The 19,203-nt window shown below is 36.7% G+C and overlaps 1 protein-coding gene across 5 annotated transcripts; it reads right to left on the minus strand.

The window, feature by feature from the left end:
- Nucleotides 1-311: 311 nt before the first annotated feature.
- On the minus strand, nucleotides 312-6,069 carry LOC104590934 (chaperone protein dnaJ A6-like). 5 transcript variants are annotated; one of them, XM_010249709.3, is made up of 8 exons: nucleotides 5,735-6,069; nucleotides 4,865-5,115; nucleotides 3,382-3,544; nucleotides 3,141-3,282; nucleotides 1,605-1,738; nucleotides 1,381-1,523; nucleotides 1,075-1,273; nucleotides 312-976 (listed from the first exon to the last, which is right to left on the minus strand). In XM_010249709.3, exons 2-8 carry the CDS (start codon nucleotides 5,012-5,014, stop codon nucleotides 654-656), a joined length of 1,254 nt encoding a protein of 417 aa, XP_010248011.1. In that variant the 5' UTR covers nucleotides 5,015-5,115; nucleotides 5,735-6,069; the 3' UTR covers nucleotides 312-653. The 5 variants fall into 5 exon arrangements, with proteins under 5 accessions (XP_010248011.1, XP_010248012.1, XP_088751964.1 ...); XM_010249710.3 differs by having other exon boundaries at nucleotides 4,865-5,100; nucleotides 5,735-5,874; XM_088895838.1 differs by lacking the exon at nucleotides 5,735-6,069 and adding an exon at nucleotides 5,519-5,676 and having other exon boundaries at nucleotides 4,865-5,100.
- Between the last annotated feature and the right edge of the window lie 13,134 nt (nucleotides 6,070-19,203).

A 19,203-nucleotide genomic window follows, 5' to 3' on the forward strand; every position in this document is an offset into this window, starting at 1 on the left:
CCATGCCATAATCCCCCAAACCAACACAAGAGAAGGGGGGATTCGGAGATTGGAAGTGCACACCTTGCTGTTATTGTTCACTGTTCGGTCACCGTACGTAATTCTAGACTTCTAGTCTCTCTGGATTCAGTTGAGGCTTAAGAGTTAAGAGCTTCCCCTAGGAGCGGGAGAAGAATAGAGAGACTACATATTGCAGTATGTATTATAAACCATGGAAATGCACCATTGCTTACGAACGATACAAAATCGACACCCCCCGCCATAGAATATTTTCAGATAATCCAATCAGAGCAACAAAATACAAAATCTCATTCTGAAACATCATTAAATATGGGTAGCTTAATTCAACTTTAGTCTTGAGAGTTTGGATAACATCAGAACATAGAATTCAATGGAATAATACTTGGTACTCTGCCGGCTTCAAATCATATTTCTAGAAGGCACTACCATACCAATAAGAAAACAGAATAAAAAACCGGAAAGCTAATAACTAATAAAGGCCTGCCTTCCATTCTAGTAGGTAGTCCCAGAAAGATATTCTCCAACAAAAGAATACTAGCTGCCTTCCCTTCTTCCCTTCTAGTAGGAGAGTAGGACGGGAGGGAGGACCAACAAAAGTGAGTGAGTGGGTACACACTAGTACAAAAGCCAAGTTATTGCTGGGCACACTGCACACGAGGCATTGATGGTTCATCATCCTCGTCGTATGCTTCCTGCTGTTGCTGCTGTTGCTTCCGCCTCATTTCCTCTTCAATGTTGACATCATGCAACGTAGTCTCCTCACACTCGTCGAGTTCCATCTCTGACAAATGACTGCTTGTCCTTGGGGGCAGGATTGTCTCCAAGGTACGGCATTGATCTGGGGAGAGAACTCCGGTATCTGGGAAGTCCACACTGAATTCAATGTACAATCGACCCTTCATAAAAGGCCTCTGATGGTGCGGCATCCCCTCATCGTTAATCGCCTTGTATTGACCTGGATTGACAAGAAGATTGTAATGTATTAGATTTACAAGAGCTTGGTTTCATGTGTACAAGAGCGTGCAAAAAACGAAAACCAGTAATAAATAGTACCAGGCTTGATAACCTCGCCAGGATTAGATTTTATTAAGAGTTGTCTGCCATCAAGATGTGTCAAAGCAAACTGGAAGCCACAGAGGGCCTCTGTCAAACTGAGGGTGTGCTCTACATAGAGATCATCAAACTTCCGCTTGAACTTGGGATGCTCCTTCAGTTGCAATACAAAAACAATGTCCCCCGTAATGGTATCAGGCTGCAAATGATGGAAGCAAGATCTTGGCAATGTCAGTACAAGTCCAAAAGGGCCTCGCATGAAATGCAAATCTTGTTGTCCAAAATGACACAGTTTAATGCACTTACAGCTTCATCAGCTTCTCCTCGGAATACAATTTTTTGGCCATGCTGCATGCCTTTCTCAATATTAACCTCTAGCACCTTCTTCTCCTGAGAAACCTTGTTGCCTTTGCACTGTGGACATCTATCTTTCTCATTAATAACTTCACCTGCATCAAGAATTTTATGGTAAATGACAATGACAACTAGAATCCACAACTTACAAACAAGATGCACATTATATTCAATACCTGAGCCTCTACATTCAGGGCAGACATGTTGCATCTGCTGGATCATGCCTGGTCCAATTTGACGGGTTGAGATCTTCATACCCGTACCTTGGCATCCATAACAACGCCCAGGTACCCCACTCTTTGACCCTTTCCTGAAATGAATAAAAATGCAAGGTAAAATAATGTCTGCAATCCACTTTGCATCACTCAACATGAAATATACCAGCTCAATAGCAAGGTCAACTCAACTTTTAGGTTCAATTAAAGAAAATCTTAGGGCAAAATTCATCCACCGGCGAACTGAGCAAGTAAATGTGAACCAGTAAGCCAGGTAAGGTAAGTCTTAAACGATCATCCTCCATTCACCCTTTACAATCCAAATTTATTATGCATCCTAATGCATATTATTACCTTCCTTGAATTTCATTTTTGTTTTTGGTACTATATTCTGTACCATCCTAGAATTTCCAGTGAAGATAAATTCATCATCTGAAAATTTGCCCCTCATGGCATGAGCCTCATGCACTGGGCTACCCTTTGTTAGGGTAAAATCAACATACATGTTGGTCTATGCTGTCTTTAACCTTCAAAGAAATCAAAACCTAAACCATAAGCAAGGAAGATCTTAAAATTGTATCCAATCATAATAATTTTCTTCTTCTTTCACCCTTTCTTTCTTCTTTTCTTAGGGCAAAAATAGGGACTTCACCACTCTATTTTCTAAATTTTCTTCTCTTTCTTCTTTTTAATCTCATGAATATATGTTGATTTTCTATGTTTTAATATGAAGTTCAAACATTTTTTTATGAAGATCATAGATAATTACCCAGTGAAGGATGGTTGTTGGTTGCCATGGAACCTAGGACCCTAGGATTCGTGGTTTTTACAATAAATAAATAAATAAATTCCATCACCTAGCCGACTAATAAAGAAAGATGGCACAGGAATCCAAACTTTTGTAATGCAAGACCTGGATTGCCAACATGGGATTTAGTGGATAAATTCAAGGCCTAAGAGCACTCTTCTCTACTAAGTATGAGAAGCCAAATTCTTCTCATACAAAACAGTATATGCAAACCACTTAATATAATCTAAACCTTGTATCTAATTACAAGTAGTTTATAGTTGCAAGCACCCCAAAGATCAGGAATGAAATTGTGCATATAGGAAAGGAAGTTCAAAATTCCAAGCGACCAAGATAACAATCTGGCATGAAAAACAACATCTTTCCTAATCATTTGAACGGAGTGCCTTCAATTAGTAAATAATCAGAATAAGATAGATGCCTCCACTCTGGTTTTGACAATTATCCATGCAATACCATGAATTATTTACTTCTGGAATCATGACTTAATCTATCACACAAAACCCTTCCCTGTGAGAAAACTTTGGATGTCCATGTTCGACAGCCTGCGCTGCCAACATAGCTCTACCTACATGATGCATTAGTTCACCCAGCCAATAATTTTCTCCCTCTCCCCCACCCCCACGACAACCCCCCCCTCCCGAGGAAACTTCCAAAAATAGACAACACCATGGATTAGATGGACATACCCTTTACATTTAGGGCACAAAATGTTTCTAGAGAGAGAGAGCTTCTTCGATGTTCCATTGTACAAATCTTCCAAAGAAACCTTGAGTGTGTGGACTACATCTTCACCTTGTTTCTGCCTTCTTCCCCTGGAGCTACCACCACCTACAGTCACAAATGACAATAAGAACAAAACCATCACCGAGATGACAAGTTAATACACAAATATGTATGATTTAGAAGCAATAATTTCAGAACTCTCACCACCAAATCCACCTCCAAAGAAAGATTCAAATATATCAAAAGGATTGTGAGAAGCACCGCCTCCTCCCATTCCCTCCTTAAGTGCATCTTCACCATATTGGTCATATATTTCTCTTTTCTCAGTATCACTAAGAACTTCATAAGCCTGAGCCAACTCCTTGAACTGATTCCAGAACAAAGGGTATATGTATGTTAGTAAACACAATAAGGTCACAAACAATACTTGCTTTGAGATCATTCTCAAACTATATAAAAGAATTAAGGATAATAAAATCAAACCACAGGCAGAGCTTGAATAGTTGAGGCACAACAAAAGGAATACTCCCAATAATGAATTGAGAAGTTCCTACGGTAAAGAAACGCCTGCACGTATTCTTGGAAGTTCTTCAAGCTCCAAGTATAATTATTTTTTGTGGCTCTCACTCCACAATCTAGTCTCTTGGGTCATATTAATATACGTAATTAGCTGCCCATGGAAAATTCTATTAGATATCAGACCTCTCTCTTGCTCAGTTGAGCGCCTGGGAAGGTTCATTTACTCCAATACTCCATTCAGCAGAAAATTGTTAAAAGTATAAGAGGAAAGTCTAGGGTGGCCAGTGGTGCTCAATTTGTTGTTCTGGGAAAGGCTGGTATGGTTCCAGAACCATACCATTTTTTTTAAATTGGCAATGCTTTTTAGACAATGCATAAGAGGTTGTTCTGTTCAAGGCTTCAAGGATCAAAATTTCATATCACCCATATTGGCCGACACAAATCATATCAGCAGGGTACCAATATGTTGTTTTCAAGGTTTTTTTAAAAAGTGTTTTTCTAGACATTAATATGTTATTCCCAACCCCCCTTTAAATTTTGAAGTAAAAGAAAAACTATAAAATATATACAAGGTATCTTGGTAATGTATCTTTATTTTATTTTAATGACAGTTTTTCTTATCCTTCAAAAAAATAACTTTGAACCGTGGTTCTGTTCATGGTTCATTTTTGAACCATGATATATGAGTATTGATTATTAGATTCATGTGTATATATAATGTTGCCTGGTTCAGAAAGCTATGAAACGATGTGTTGTATTTTGCTGGAACACTACAGACATACAGAATGCTGGTTCCATAGTGGCATGTTCATGAACCAGACAAAACGTGAATACAACCACAAACCCAACACCTCCCAAGTTACCATGATTCATCTGCTATTTAGGATTCTAAATTTACTCCAACCAAGGAGTTGGTCAGTAAGATAAAATCTACTTCTTGCATTCTTTATTTTTTATATATACAAAAGCATCAGCGGCAATGTCAATAATATCACCTTCCATGAAGCAAAATAAATGTGGCAAGCTGTATACTTCTGGCTTTTAAAGCAAAATAAATAAAAACACATTGAATTGGGCGAGTCCAAAACCAATGTGGCAAGCTGTATGCTACAAAGAAAAAAAGACTATGGCAATCCGCCGGATACTAAGAAGAGGAAGAAAGGCTCACCTTCTCAGGATCTCCTCCCTTATCAGGATGGTTTTTTATAGCAGCTTTTCTATACGCCTTCTTCAGCTCATCTTGACTTGCATTTTTGGAGACACCAAGGATCTCATAGTACTTGGTGTTGTCGCTCTTCCTAGGAGCACGCCCAAACATGATTGCAGCACTTTAATATCACCACCCACACACAAAAGCTCACCTGAATAACGCAAGAATGTCTCTTTCCAAACTTTCTGGCTATCCTGAGATCCGAAAGACTGTAAAAATTATAAGTCAACACTTCAAAACAGAGATGTAACTATTTACAACAAAGAATTTAAGTTTTTGGTAGGATTAATATTAAGTATTTCTAAAATCTAAAATTACAAAATAATATTTTGAAAATCTAGCGAAGGGATCATAATTTATAAATAACCAACCAAAAATAGAGAAAAATTATATTTCCATCGATCAATCAATATGCTAAAACTATGGATCTAAAGATGACGACGAAATTACAAAGATCTGCACAAAGAACAGCAGAAGCAAAACCAAGAATATCAGATCTATATCCATGCAATAAAATTACTCTTGAGGACCTAATCGGCTAATCAATCAAAGAGGATGGGAAGCAAGAAACCCTAGAATCAATTATTCGAGGACACAACAAGAAGCCCATACCCTAAGCAGTCTGAACAAAATCTCGTCAGAATCGGAAACCAAAACCCATGATTAGTAACAAACAAAAAGGCGATAGAGATCCACAAACAAATACTGAGAAGGCCAAAGATGAAGACCTAATCTGAACCCTAATTCGCAGTTGTGGTCGATGGGTGGAGAAAAAATCGTGAACACAAGGATACATACATATAGAGCGAGGGAGGTCAGGGAGCTTACTTGAGGGCAACTGCCTTCTGGAGAAAGGGGGAGAGCACCAGCCTACAGAAGACAGAGAGAAGAGAAAGAGAGAGCGAGGAAGTATCGTCTCCCAAACTCGTCTCCACGGAGGGGTTTCCACCTTTGTTGACGCTCCCCTTATAAAAGGGAAAGAATTAAAGAGTCTCTGCTGGCCGTTCCTGAACTTGTCACGTGGCAGATCCAACGGTGCAGACAACCTCTTGATAATGGGTCGTCGTATAAAGCAGCTGCGAGTGTGAAAGCAAATTGTGTTTCGTCGAGTTCATTCTCACTTCTTCGGACTCTTCTTCCTTGAAGGAGCGTAGGCTCGAGTCGTAGTAGCGTAGAGCCGAGGACTATTTGTTGAATTGTTGACGGTAGAGAACGCTGACAGGTGCCGCATATTAACAAGTGTAGTTTAATATTCCATCAATATGGGTGACGTGGCATTATTATCCACCGTGCAATGAATCCATGCTACCTAATTCAGAGAAGGTGTAGTGGAGTTGGGATCTTCTCGCAACTTCATCTAACACCGCATATCTCATCGACTGGGGAATTCGCCATGTATGAGATGTGCGGTGTGAGATTTAGGTTGTTAGAATGTATTGTGTGGGAGTGATCCGGACTCGGTGTAGTGTAGACGTTCACAGGTGACAGGACACATCAATCAACTCTCGCACCTTTGCTTTTGATTGCGCTCTCATCTGCTACTCACAGAATGTTTCAGCGGCACCTGACAGCATCATGCATCGTAAAGGGCTGCAAATAAGTCGGATAGATCCGATCCGTTAAGATACGGATTCGGATATCCCTTCTGATCCTAACAAATGGATCGGATCGGATTTTCCGATCCGTTAATGATCGAATTCGGATGTTGCTGATCCTGTCCGATCCGTTAATTATAAAATATTATATATTATATACATATTATATATAATATGAATCGAATTCGGATGTTGAAAATATATTTTCAATATATTAGAGATTATACTATTCATTAATTAATAATATATTTTCAATATATTATTATTGACTAAGTTAATATATTTTCAATTTATTGTTTTCATTTTACTAAAACATCCCATATATTTTACAACTTGTTTATTCAATCAATCTTTCATTAAGGAGTGTTTGTTTTGCCATTAGGCCCATGAGTTTTTATTCCAAAAATACCCTTAACACGTTTTTATACAAAAAAAAAACAAAATTGGCCAAATATAGCTAATAGAGTGGTTGCCCATGTCTTATTAAGGGCAAAAATAGTACTTTTTTTTATTTTCTTTTGATTAAATTTATTTAAATGAACATTAGGGTCAACATTGTCATTTTCCACTATCATCTAATGGAAGATTGATTAAATCCGTTGTAAATTATAAATTGTGTTTTAGCAAAATGCTAACTATAGGGTAGATTTTAGAAAATCCATGAAACTATAAGGGTATTTTAGTAAATGACCCTTGTATTATTTATCTTTCGCTTAATAAATCTCATGCATCGCACAAGTCCCCGCTAGTATAATTGTTAATTATTAGTGGATTAATAAAAATGTTAGCTTTTATAATTGTTTTTATTAATTTAAAGCTAATCAAAATTTCATTTAAAAATAAAAAAAAAAAATTATTAAAATTACTACAAATTATTAATAAAACTAAATTTATTAAAAAACATTTGTTCATATTCAATTAACAATAATTATTTTTTATAAATAAACATTAAATAAAATATAAAATTATTAAATCTTTTAGAATTTCTTGTGCATCGCACAAGTCCCAGCTACTTTATTAATATGTAATAGCTTTAAATAAATAAAATTAAAACAACAAAAAAAATTAAATATTTTATATATTATTTATATATTTATCATAACTAGATTTTAAATAGTTAAAATAACAAAATTATGTAATAAACTAGAAAAAAATCTTCAAAGTAAAAAAATAATTATAACATAATATTGAAATTAATAACAAAATTAATAATGAAATTATGTAATAATAGTATAAATTATGATTTTATGGATAATTAAATTCAATAAATAATTAATATTTTAAAATTTAAATATTTTACATAATATTTAAGTATTTAAATAACTAATTGTTTTAAATGAAAAAATATTTAACATAACTAGATTTTAAATAGTTAAAATAAAGAAATTATGTAATAAATTTTAAAAAGTTCTAAAAAGTAGAAAAATAATTATAAGATAATATTAAAATTAATATTTTACATAATATTGTAAATAATTAATTTCACGTATATCAAGTAATATTTCGAGAAAATAACTTTCAAAAAAATTAATATTTATTAATAATAATTTTAATCTCTTAATCTGTATTTATTATATAATTATATATGCTAAAATTAATATTTATTGTATTTCTGTAATTATTTATTGTTTCCTGTGATAAATGTATTTTCAATATTCATGTATAAATTTATTTTGTTTTGTTATTTAGCAGACAACTTTCAATAACTATTGGAGATTAAATTACTATTATTGAAATTTTAAATTTAATTTATTGTATTTTTGTTATAAGTTATTGATTAATATTTATTAGAGATTAAACTATTATTTGAAATTATACTATTTATTGACTAAGTAAATTTATTTTTAGCACTTATTGTGTATTTGTAATTTCTATAACTATTGTATTTTTTATTGTCAATATTGTTTCAATGATTGTGTGTTTTCACTATAATTTTTCAATAATTATTGGAGATTAAACTATTGTTATTTATCAGAGATGAGACTATTAATTTAGTTGAAATTACGAGTGTTCATGAGCTGGTTCGGTTCGGTCATAGGCTATTTGGCCAACCAAATTGACTTGGTCAAGTTAGTTGGTCAGTTGAAACCGACTAACCATTTGTGAAAACCAACCCACTCAAGTTGCATTGGTTTGGGTTGATTTTTTGGTTTGGTTAGTTAATTCAAAAGATTTAAACTTAAAAATTTAATTTAATTTTAAAAATTATAATGCAATTGTTAAAAAATAAATTTAAAAATTAGATTTATGATATAAATCATTTTAGACTAAAAAATATGGGAAATTTCTCACTTTTCATATTAAAAATTATATTTAAAATATAAAATTTTAATATATATTCATGGTTAAGTCATTCGATTTTGGTTGGTTTACAAATGGCCAAAGTGAAATTGATCTAATTTGGTCGAATTGAGAATTTTTTTAACCAAAGCCAAAATAAAATACTAGAAAGCTGACCAATTTGGGTCAAGTTAATCGAGTTGGTTGGTTTCATCAATTTGATGAATAAACCTAACTGAAACTAATTATTATTATTTTTATATTATAAAAATTTTATTAAAAGTAGTATATAAAATATGAATAATTATTAATTATTTAAAAAGTTGAAAATATAAAACAATTGTATACTCTTGTGTGTTTCTATTAGGGTCATTTATTAGAACACACCTTTAGTGATGGCAATTTTCCCCATCCCCAACGAGGACCTAACTTCCCTGATTCGATGGGGCCATGGATGGGGATTGTTTTGGCGGGGCAGGGGCAGAGACAGGGATTAATAGGAATCCTCAGTCGGGGTCATGGATGGGGGTTGAGGTCCCCGCCCCGCCCGACCCTAATTATATATATATATATATATATATATATATATGTTATTTATATTAAATATACTATTATATTATTTATATTATATATATCAAAAAATTATTTATAATTAAAAATTTTTATTTATTTTAAATAAATTTATTTAAAAAACTACTATTATATAAAAACATTTTGGGGATTCGGGTCTCCACGGGGAACCCATCCTGTCGGGGATCAAGGATGGGGGTTAATTTTAGAATCAGAGTTAGGGACGGAGAATATGATCCCCGCCCCATTGCCATTCCTACACACCTTATAGTTTTACATATTTACTTAAACCTACCTTATAGTTTACATTTTACTAAAATATCCCATATATTTTACAACTTATTTACTTAATCAACAAAAGTAACCAAATATAGTCAATAGAGTGGTTGCCCGTGTCTTATTAAGGGCAAAAAATGTATTTTTATTTTTATTTTCTTTTGATTAAATTATTTAAATGAACATTAGGTTTAACACTATCATTTTCCACTATCATCTAATGGAAGATTGATTAAATCCATTGCAAATTATAAGTGGTGTTTTAGTAAAATGCTAACTATAGGGTAGATTTTAGTAAATTCATGAAACTATAAGGGATATTTTAGTAAATAACCATTTCTATTATTTAACTTTCTTTTAATAAATCCCATGCATCGCACGGGTCCCGCTAGTTTATATTATATAATATAAATATAATTCTAATTGAACTGAATTCGAATTCGATATCTAATAATACATTTGAATTCAAATTCGATTATGCTTTTGAAAATCCAACGATGCTTATCGGATTTGGATCAGTCGGATTTTCTTAACGGATCAGATCGGATATGCCCTCATTGAATCCAATCCGATCCATTTGCAACCCTACATCGTATTCACAGGGTTTGTTAAAAGAATTTGAGGCAAAAGAAGTTAGGGGTGGGTGCAACTTGAGTGGGCCCAACCCGAGTCTAACTTGGCTTAACCAAAGCTTGTGCTAAGGTTGGACTTGAGTTTTCAAATTTCAAGTCTTGGGCCAATAAACTCAAGCCTAACCTAAATTCATGTTGGGCTTAGGTTAAGCCCTCGAGTAGCCTAATCTAATCCATCCCAATATGAATCTGCACAACATTTTATGATATGCATATCTATATATTAGTGATTTACATATCTACATATTATCAATCTATTCTACTTAGAAACTTAGCTACAAAGCTCAATATACCCAAGCCTAGCCTGAGATGTTAGGTTAAGCTCAAGTTGGGCCTCGGTTGGTAAGCTTGGGCTTTACCTTGAATTGGGCTAAGCTTGAGCTCAACGTTTGAGACTTAGGGTTGGGTTTGGGTTGACCCTCAACCTGACCCAATCCACCCAAGTTGCACCCCAAGAAGGAGCATTTTGACATTCCTAATTGTATTAGTTTTTATTTTGTATTAATTTTTTTAACTTTTACTAAATTATTATTTTTTATTTTAAATGGATTAGGAGACTTAAATTAATAATAATTAAGTTTAAAACTAATATTTTCGTTAAGTTTTTAATTTTATCAACAAATTTGTAGTATCAATTTTTTTTAATTAAATTTAAATGGATTCCAAATTATAAAATTTTCTTACTTTTTGTTATTTTATTAATAAACATGTATTAATGTGTATTAAATTGATCAATTCTTAAATAAAAACGTGTATTAATAAAAAAAATATTAAAATAATTTTTATTAATTCATAATACTTTTTATCTATAATTTTTATTACATTATTAACTTAATTAGTTAAATAATTTATTATGTTACTAATTAATTAGTTAACTAATTAAATAAACTTTAGTAATTAAGTATAATTAGTTAACTAATTATATAACTATCTTTTTATTTAATTAATATTTTTAATAATATAATAATTTTCTAAGTTAACTAAATTTGTTAAGTTAATTAGTTTAATTAACAATTTCCTACTTTAATTAATAAAAGTAACTCAACTAAATAAAAGTGTACATGTTAGGTTTACTCAAAGTTAACTATTAATTAATTAATCTTAGTTAATTAATTTAATTTAATTAAGATAATGAAGTTGATTCATTAAGGTAATGACTTTAAAGCTCAATTTGGAAAGAGTACAAATACAAACATGTACCGTACAAATGCATACATAATAATATAAAATGCAAGGTTTTGTACTCTACAAATTTGTATTTGTACTCCTTCCAAACTAAGCCTAAGTCAATTAAATGAGTTGAGTTAAAACTTATTTATTTTTTAAATTAACTAATTGAAGAATATGTAATTAATGACTTATGTTCTAATTAATTGTTTTTGCTACCATTGTCACTTATACTTGTAACGTTTTAGGTTGGTTAATACAAAGGTCACTTGTATATGTGATTTGGTTGGCCCTCATTTGCATTTGATTGGGTAAATATTAACCTGAAATGGAAATAATATATAGAACTATAGATAATTGTATTAATTAGTTGGGTTGACTTGGGGCTGTTAATTGGACTGGATTTGGTCCAATCTGGTCCAGTCCATCATTGGTCCATTTACAAATGGACTGGACCAAATTCGGTCCAAACCCTATACAAACCGGATCCAGTCCAGTCCAATTGAAATGCAAATGTTCTCCTTAGAAAATGTTTTCCCTGGAAAATATTTTGGTTGCAACTAAAATAATGAAGGGAACAAAATGTTTTCCCTTTGAAAAAGAAGATGATCTTCCCATTACACAATTGTGGTCCATCAATCTCATTTGTTTGTAGGATAAAAGATAAATTTACTCTGAAACAATGAAAAACAGAACTGCCATTGAAAACCAGCTCTACCCTCCCAAAACAGAGCTACCCATTACAAAATGTTGTAAATTTATATTTAGTTTATCTCAAGGGATCAAATGTTTTCCTAGGCAAGACCACAATTGCCTTTAGAGTTGCTATTGAAAAAGAAGATGATCTACCCTCCCAGAACAAGCATCACAAAGAGTTATCCCCTTTGAGGACAAAAGGCACAACTTTGAAATAGGTCCAAATGATTTCCACTAAGAGATTATTCTTGGGATACAAATCATACAATGACACAAGTATATAAAACAAAGTTGGGAGAAAACATGAATATGTAAACCATTGAATTGAAAGATAACATGAGGTATAATAAGGAATCGCCTTTTTTCTACAAAAACACCATTGGGTTGAAATCTCTTAAAGAACCGCTACAAAGTTCAGCAAGAGAGTTTCCATTAAATGCATTTTCATCAGGAGGAATTAAGAAGTTTGAAGAAAGTAGTTCTTCTAGGACCGGACGATCATCCATCATGGTCAAAGTACCAATCCCTGCTGGAACAATGTTCTTGCAAAACTGCAGCAAAAAACAAAGTGTTAGACAGTTTTGTATGCCCTTAGCTTCAATCATTTTGATGTACTTTTGTTATTTAGTGGAAATAAATAAAGTGCATGTTTGATTCATGTTGTTTGGTTTAATTCTGTGTAAAACCCTAAAACTGGACATTTGTAGAGACTCATGTTAGTTTTAAATGTTCACAGCCGTTGGATAAGTCTGGGGAGATTTATCCTGCCAAGGCTGATACTGGTGTGCCACCAAGTGTTGGGATGGCCTGTCTCAGCCATCAGGGTAAGACCCGAGGCACATACAGCATGGGATTACTTGAATCCTTGAACCGGACCAGATTTCCAGTCTTGCCCTGGACCTTGGAGATAGATGGGCAAAACTGGAAAGTTACACCTGACCCCTAGACTCGATTATGACACTTCACTAGGTGCTGGATCAGGCTGCCTTTGATATGCCAATCAGTGAGATCCTTAATGGGGATCAAAACCTGGGTATGTTGGGGCAGTTTGAGAATTCATCTGAGTGGGTGGTCATAGTGACAGAATCAGCCACTTTGTCGGACAAAGGGTAATGATCGGGAATGCACTCTCTCTGATGGAAACCAAACTGCCGGCAGTTGATTTCAATCGTTGGAATTTTGTTTTTGCAAAATTAATATATTTACATATATATGTACGGTTTCAAAATGTTTGCAAATGGTTTTAATTCCCGGGATCGATGTGAGAGGAGAGTGCGGCACTGTTCCTTGCAGCCGAGGGAGAGGTCCTCTCTTGTCGGGCAGTGCTTGATCATTAGGGGCTGAGAGGTTAAGTGTAAGACCATTTAGGATAATACCTGATGGGCTAATCTTGCACCTGCCCACAGTCCCTGGGTTTTTATAAGATGGCTTGGCCCAGGGACCACTTAATGTAAGTGTTGGGCCCATAGGGTTCATACGATGGACTCAAGGGGTTCATTGAGATTTTCAGTGAATTCGGCTGGGCCTTGTATTAAAGGCTGGGCCGAACCCATGTGGCTGGTGTGTAGATCAATGCTTGGGTCCCACGCCATACAAAGAAGCCCAACTGGGCAGCAGATTGGAAACTAATTAAACACTAAATACTTAATGGGCCAAAAGCCCATTTCGAGGTGGGCTGATCTGATCACCCATCAATGGGGCGAATTTGAGATTGAAGTTAGCAAAAAGGATTGGGCTCTTAGCCTTATCCACTCTTAGAAACCAAATTCAAATCAGATTTGAATCTGGTAACCTCCTGATAAGATCAGGAGTAAGCTAACTCTATCTGGGAAAGGGATTAAGATTATCCCCTATCCAAATACTGATTTGGATTGGGATAACTCCTAATTAGGAGATTTCTTAATCAAGAAGAAAGGGAGGAGATTTTCGAATGAACCAAGAGAGGGAAATCAGATTTCGATCCAAGAGGTTCTGGTAAGCAAGAAGGGTTCCTGCGAATTGAGATTAGATCTCATTCTCTCCAGAAAAGAAAACAGTTCAGTTTTTTCGTTTCTAGAAATCTCCTCCTGCCGCCGCCATCTGCAATATTGCAGGATTTGATCCTTGCGGAAAAGAAAGTCAAGAAACCAGTTCTTGACATCAGTCTTGCAAGAAAGACTGAAAGAATTCAGTGTTTAGTACATCCAGGGGATTCTTGTGAAGGATCCAGTGTGTAGGACGCACCCTGCTGGTTCTGTTCCATCCACAGCTGTGTCATTTTCAGCAGGGACAGATCTTGGAGCATTCTTTGGGCGTGAACACCAACTTTGGGAGATACTGCTTCTCCGGATCAGGTACAATCCTCCCATTTATCTTTTGGTACAGATCTAGTTTGATTTGGGTTAAAGTAGATCCTTGAATATTGTATTCTAAATTCAGGGAATATGATTCCCAGTTGGGAGAAGGTAGGAAATTTTTGAAATTCGCCCCACCCATTCCGCAACCTTTATGGCGTCCATTAGATGGATCCTACCATTCTTTCAGTGGTATCAGAGCCACAGGTTTGAATCTTGAACCAAAAGAAAATCAGATCTGACCCTGCGCAGATGGATAGAAGGTGTTCTTTCAAGATTTGCGCAGATTGTTTTCCTTTTTTTTCAAGAAACTGTTTCTTGTTAAGGGCGATTGATCTGAAATTAATTTCTATTAAATCCAAAATTTATTTGGAATTGTTCTTTATTTATTTTGATTTAATGGACTGTTCAAACCTGGAGATCGCAGTGCAGTTTTAGCGCAGATGGTCTGCGCACCCTTTTTCTTTTCTATTTATTTATTTCATTCAATTCGGCCTGTAAATAATTTTTTTTTTATTTTTAGACTGAATGTATAGGATTTGATCAAGAATGTAATTAATAGAAATAGGATTTCTGTTATTTTTCTTGATTAAAGAAGATGGAAGAAGATGGCGGCGCTGGAGATTTGCAGATGGAGAAATCGTTTTCTGCGATTTGCAGTTTATGAAACTGCAACCCTTGTGATTAACCTCTGTTTTGCAGGTGGTGCGAACAGTCCATAATTGTTTTGTGTTTGCTAGAAATCAAAACTATTAATTTCAGATCATTCAATAATTAATTCTTGAATTGAAAATCAGTTTTGGACCATTTCGGACTAGATTGGACCAAAACTGTTTGGACCAAATCTGGGTTTCGAAAGGGGCTGTTCTCAGTCCAATTGTCTCACACTTTTGTTCCAAATCTGATGTTCAATTACAGGGATTAATTCGGCCCACCTGTAAAGCCCAGTTTTAAAGGGTTAAAACTGCAAAAGCCCATTATTGTGAGATAAGCTGTATGGGCCGAACTGCTATCTGCGATTCAGCCCATACACCTAGTGGACATTAATCGTTAATGACTTGGTTTGTAAATGGGCCGTTGAATGGGCTATACAGCAATTAATTGATTGGATCAATTCCTCCTTTACATGTGATGTTTGGATGTTTGATGTGTTGCGACCATGGGCCATAAGTACTTGGCCCGTGATGACTCGTTAGTGGCTCTTGCGCACACCATGGCTGAATGCACATCATTGCCATGGTGTCCCTGAAGGTCATTGGATGACCCCCCTCTTTGCCTGGTGGGCCCCACAACCCTGAAAAGGGATGCGTACGGAACCCCTAGCCGATTAAGGCCCACCAGAAATCTGACTTTATGAAAGTCAGTGGGAGCCACTTTGGTTTGACCTAAATTAGAACTAGGCCGTAATTTTGTTCCCTCCAGCAAATATGAATGCAAGTGATAGGGAGATCCATATGATGGACTCTCTAAAGGCCTTCCGTCATTAGCACAATGATGGGTCCATCAGTAATGAGGAAACGCACCATAAAATTGGGCTATCCATTTGCTGTTGGATCTGTTAGAGTGTTTCATAAGATGATAGGGGCGTCATAGACCGATGTGGGAGGGGCTTCACCAGAAAATGGGAACTCTCTCACGGTACCTTGGCGTAACCTGAATATGATGGGTGTGCACTCACTGACAGAAGGGTTTACCTGAAAACGGCTCTGAACCTTGTCTGACAGAGGCCAAAGGGAAACTCATTTGATGAGTGGATATGATCCGTCACAGAAAGGTGGTGGGGTTATGCAGCTGAAACAGTTGGCTTCACGCACCCCATGTGATTTCCCACATTTCCAGAGACATTTCGTCGTCTCCGTCACTGAGATAGGAGGGAAATCTCAGAGATGAACAAATGGGAATGGAACATAGATTAAAAGTCATATCTATGTAGGTAAACATGAATCAAACTAAGGTTGTGGACTAATGATTTTGCTGTTTTATCAGAAAATGGCAAACGGTCAATTTGCAAAGCTTCTAGACGATAACAAGCTTAAGGGCCCAAACTATGCCGACTGGTACAGAAATCTTATGCTGGTCCTAACTTCTGAAAAGTTAGATAAGGTAGTGAAAAATCCTGCCCCGGAACGTCCGGGTGATAGGGCTTCTGAGGCCCGTAGGAGGGACTACCAAGATTGGGAGGATAAGAACTCCCTAGCCCGCTGCTTTGTCATTGCCTCATTAGACAACTCAATACAGAGGCAGTTCGATCAGATCGAACTTGCCAAGGACATATTGGACAGTCTAAGGACAATGTATGAGGAGCAGAACCGTTCTACTCGACAGAAGGTCCTGAAATTGTTCATGACCGCGTAGATGACCAAAGGGCAGAAAGTTCATGACCATTGTCTTCGGATGATGGGATACATCAACGAACTTGAAGCTCTTGGATCCGGGCTAGATCTTGGCACGCAAGTGGATGCCATCCTAAATTCTTTGCCCTCTTCCTTCAATGCGTTCACTATGAACTACAATATGAATAAGCTGAATGTCAGCGTCCAGGAACTCAGCAATATGTTGCAGAGGGCCGAGGATTTACTCAAGAAGGATGAGCCTGTGGTTATGCTTGCTGAAGCTAACAAATCGGGCAAGAGAAAGAGAAAGGCAAAGAAGCCCCAGAAGAAGACTACCAAACCCAAGAAGCAGAAGAAGAACAAGGCATCTGATGTCTGTCACTTCTGCAAGCAGACCGGCCACTGGAAGAGGAACTGTCCTACCTACCTGGAATCTAAGAAAGGTAATATCGAAACATGTGTCATAGAAACTAATATGTTAGTTACTTCTGTGTCCTGGTGTGTTGACTCCGGGGCTTCAACTCATGCGTGTAACTCACTGCAGGGGTTCAAAGTTAGCAGAAGGCTGAGTGAAGGTGAAGTGACACTGTTCTTGGGAACAACTGCAAGTGTTGCAGCTGCGGCAATAGGAACCGTAGAATTAGTTTTTAAAGAAGGAGTCCTTGTACTTAAAGATTGTCTTTAACCTCAACTCAACGGTGTTTCAGAGAGGAGAAATAGGACCTTGTTGGACATGGTCCGGTCACTTCTCGTACGCTCAGAATTACCCACATCCTTTTGGGGATACGCATTAGAGACTGCTATCTACGTGCTGAATAGGGTTCCAACCAAATCAGTTCCGAAAACTCCATATGAGCTTTGGACCGGAAGGAAGCCAAGTGTGAGACACTTGAAGATTTGGGGTTGTCCTGCACACGTTAAAAGAACAAGTATGGACAAGTTGGAATCTAAAACCAGCCGTTGCCTGTTTATAGGCTACCCAAAGGATTCGGTGGGTTATCTATTCTATGACCCAAGTGAGCAGAAAGTGTTCTGCAGTCGAAACGCCCGATTCTTAGAATCCGATTACATCCTGGACACCCATCGTCAGGAAATAGTTCTTGATGAGGACAACTCAGGAGCAGTGGGAGATGTCCCACAAGTTCCAGGTAATGACCAACCTAGAAGGTCCACCCGGGTATCCAGACCACCAGTTCGATATGGTTATGACCAGGATAGTTACCTGGTGGAAGCCTTGACTAGTGAAGAGGATCCCGTGACTTACGCGGAAGCTATGTTAGACATAGACTCCCAGAAGTGGGTGGAGGCCATGAGAGCCGAGATGGACTCAATGGAGACCAATGGAGTCTGGACTCTAGTGGATCCGCCCTCCGGGGTAAAAGCAATTGGTTGCAAATGGATCTACAAGAGGAAGAAGGGCCCCGATGGCAGGATTGAGACCTTTAAAGCTCGTTTGGTGGCGAAAGGGTATACTCAGAAAGAAGGCATCGACTATGAGGAAACCTTTTCACCGGTGGCCATGCTTAAATCCATTAGGATCCTGCTAGCTGTAGCAGCGTACCATGATTACAAGATTTGGCAAATGGATGTCAAAACAACGTTCCTGAATGGAGATCTTAGTGAAGATATCTACATGCAGCAGCCGCAAGGCTTCATTGCTGCTGGTCAGGAACACATGGTATGTAAACTTAATAGATCCATATATGGACTTAAGCAGGCTTCTAGGAGTTGGAACATCCGTTTTGATTCTGCAGTCAAAACGTTTGACTTTGAGCAGAATCCGGATGAGCCCTGTGTTTACAGGAAATCCAGTGGGGATAAGATCACCTTTTTAGTCTTGTATGTGGACGATATCCTACTCATTGGGAATGATGTAGGAATGTTGACTTCGGTCAAGGTATGGCTATCACAGCAGTTCTCCATGAAAGATCTTGGAGAAGCTTCATACATACTGGGTCTTCGACTCTATAGAGATAGATCGAAGCGGATAATTGGATTATCCCAGGCTGCATACATTGACAAAATTGTCAAAAGATACAGCATGGAAAACTCCAAGAAAGGAAACGTTCCTTTCAGGCACGGAGTCACTCTCTCCAAGAAGATGTCTCCCAACACTTCTGAGGAGATTGAGAGCATGAGAGACGTTCCCTATGCCTCAGCTGTGGGGAGCATCATGTACGCCATGTTGTGCACTCGCCCGGACATAGCTCAGGCGGTGAGTGTGGTAAGCAGATTCCAGGCAAACCCAGGACAGGAGCATTGGACCGCTGTGAAGAACATACTCAAATACCTTCGAAGGACGAAAGAGTTTTGTCTAGTATTCGATGGTAGTTCACTGCAAGTTCTAGGGTATACCGATGCCGATTTCCAGTCGGATCCAGATGATAGAAAGTCTACATCTAGGTATGTTTTCAC

This window comes from Nelumbo nucifera, chromosome 1 (assembly GCF_055504915.1).
Source record: "Nelumbo nucifera cultivar China Antique chromosome 1, China Antique-T2T, whole genome shotgun sequence".
NCBI classification, from domain to species: Eukaryota; Viridiplantae; Streptophyta; class Magnoliopsida; order Proteales; family Nelumbonaceae; genus Nelumbo; species Nelumbo nucifera.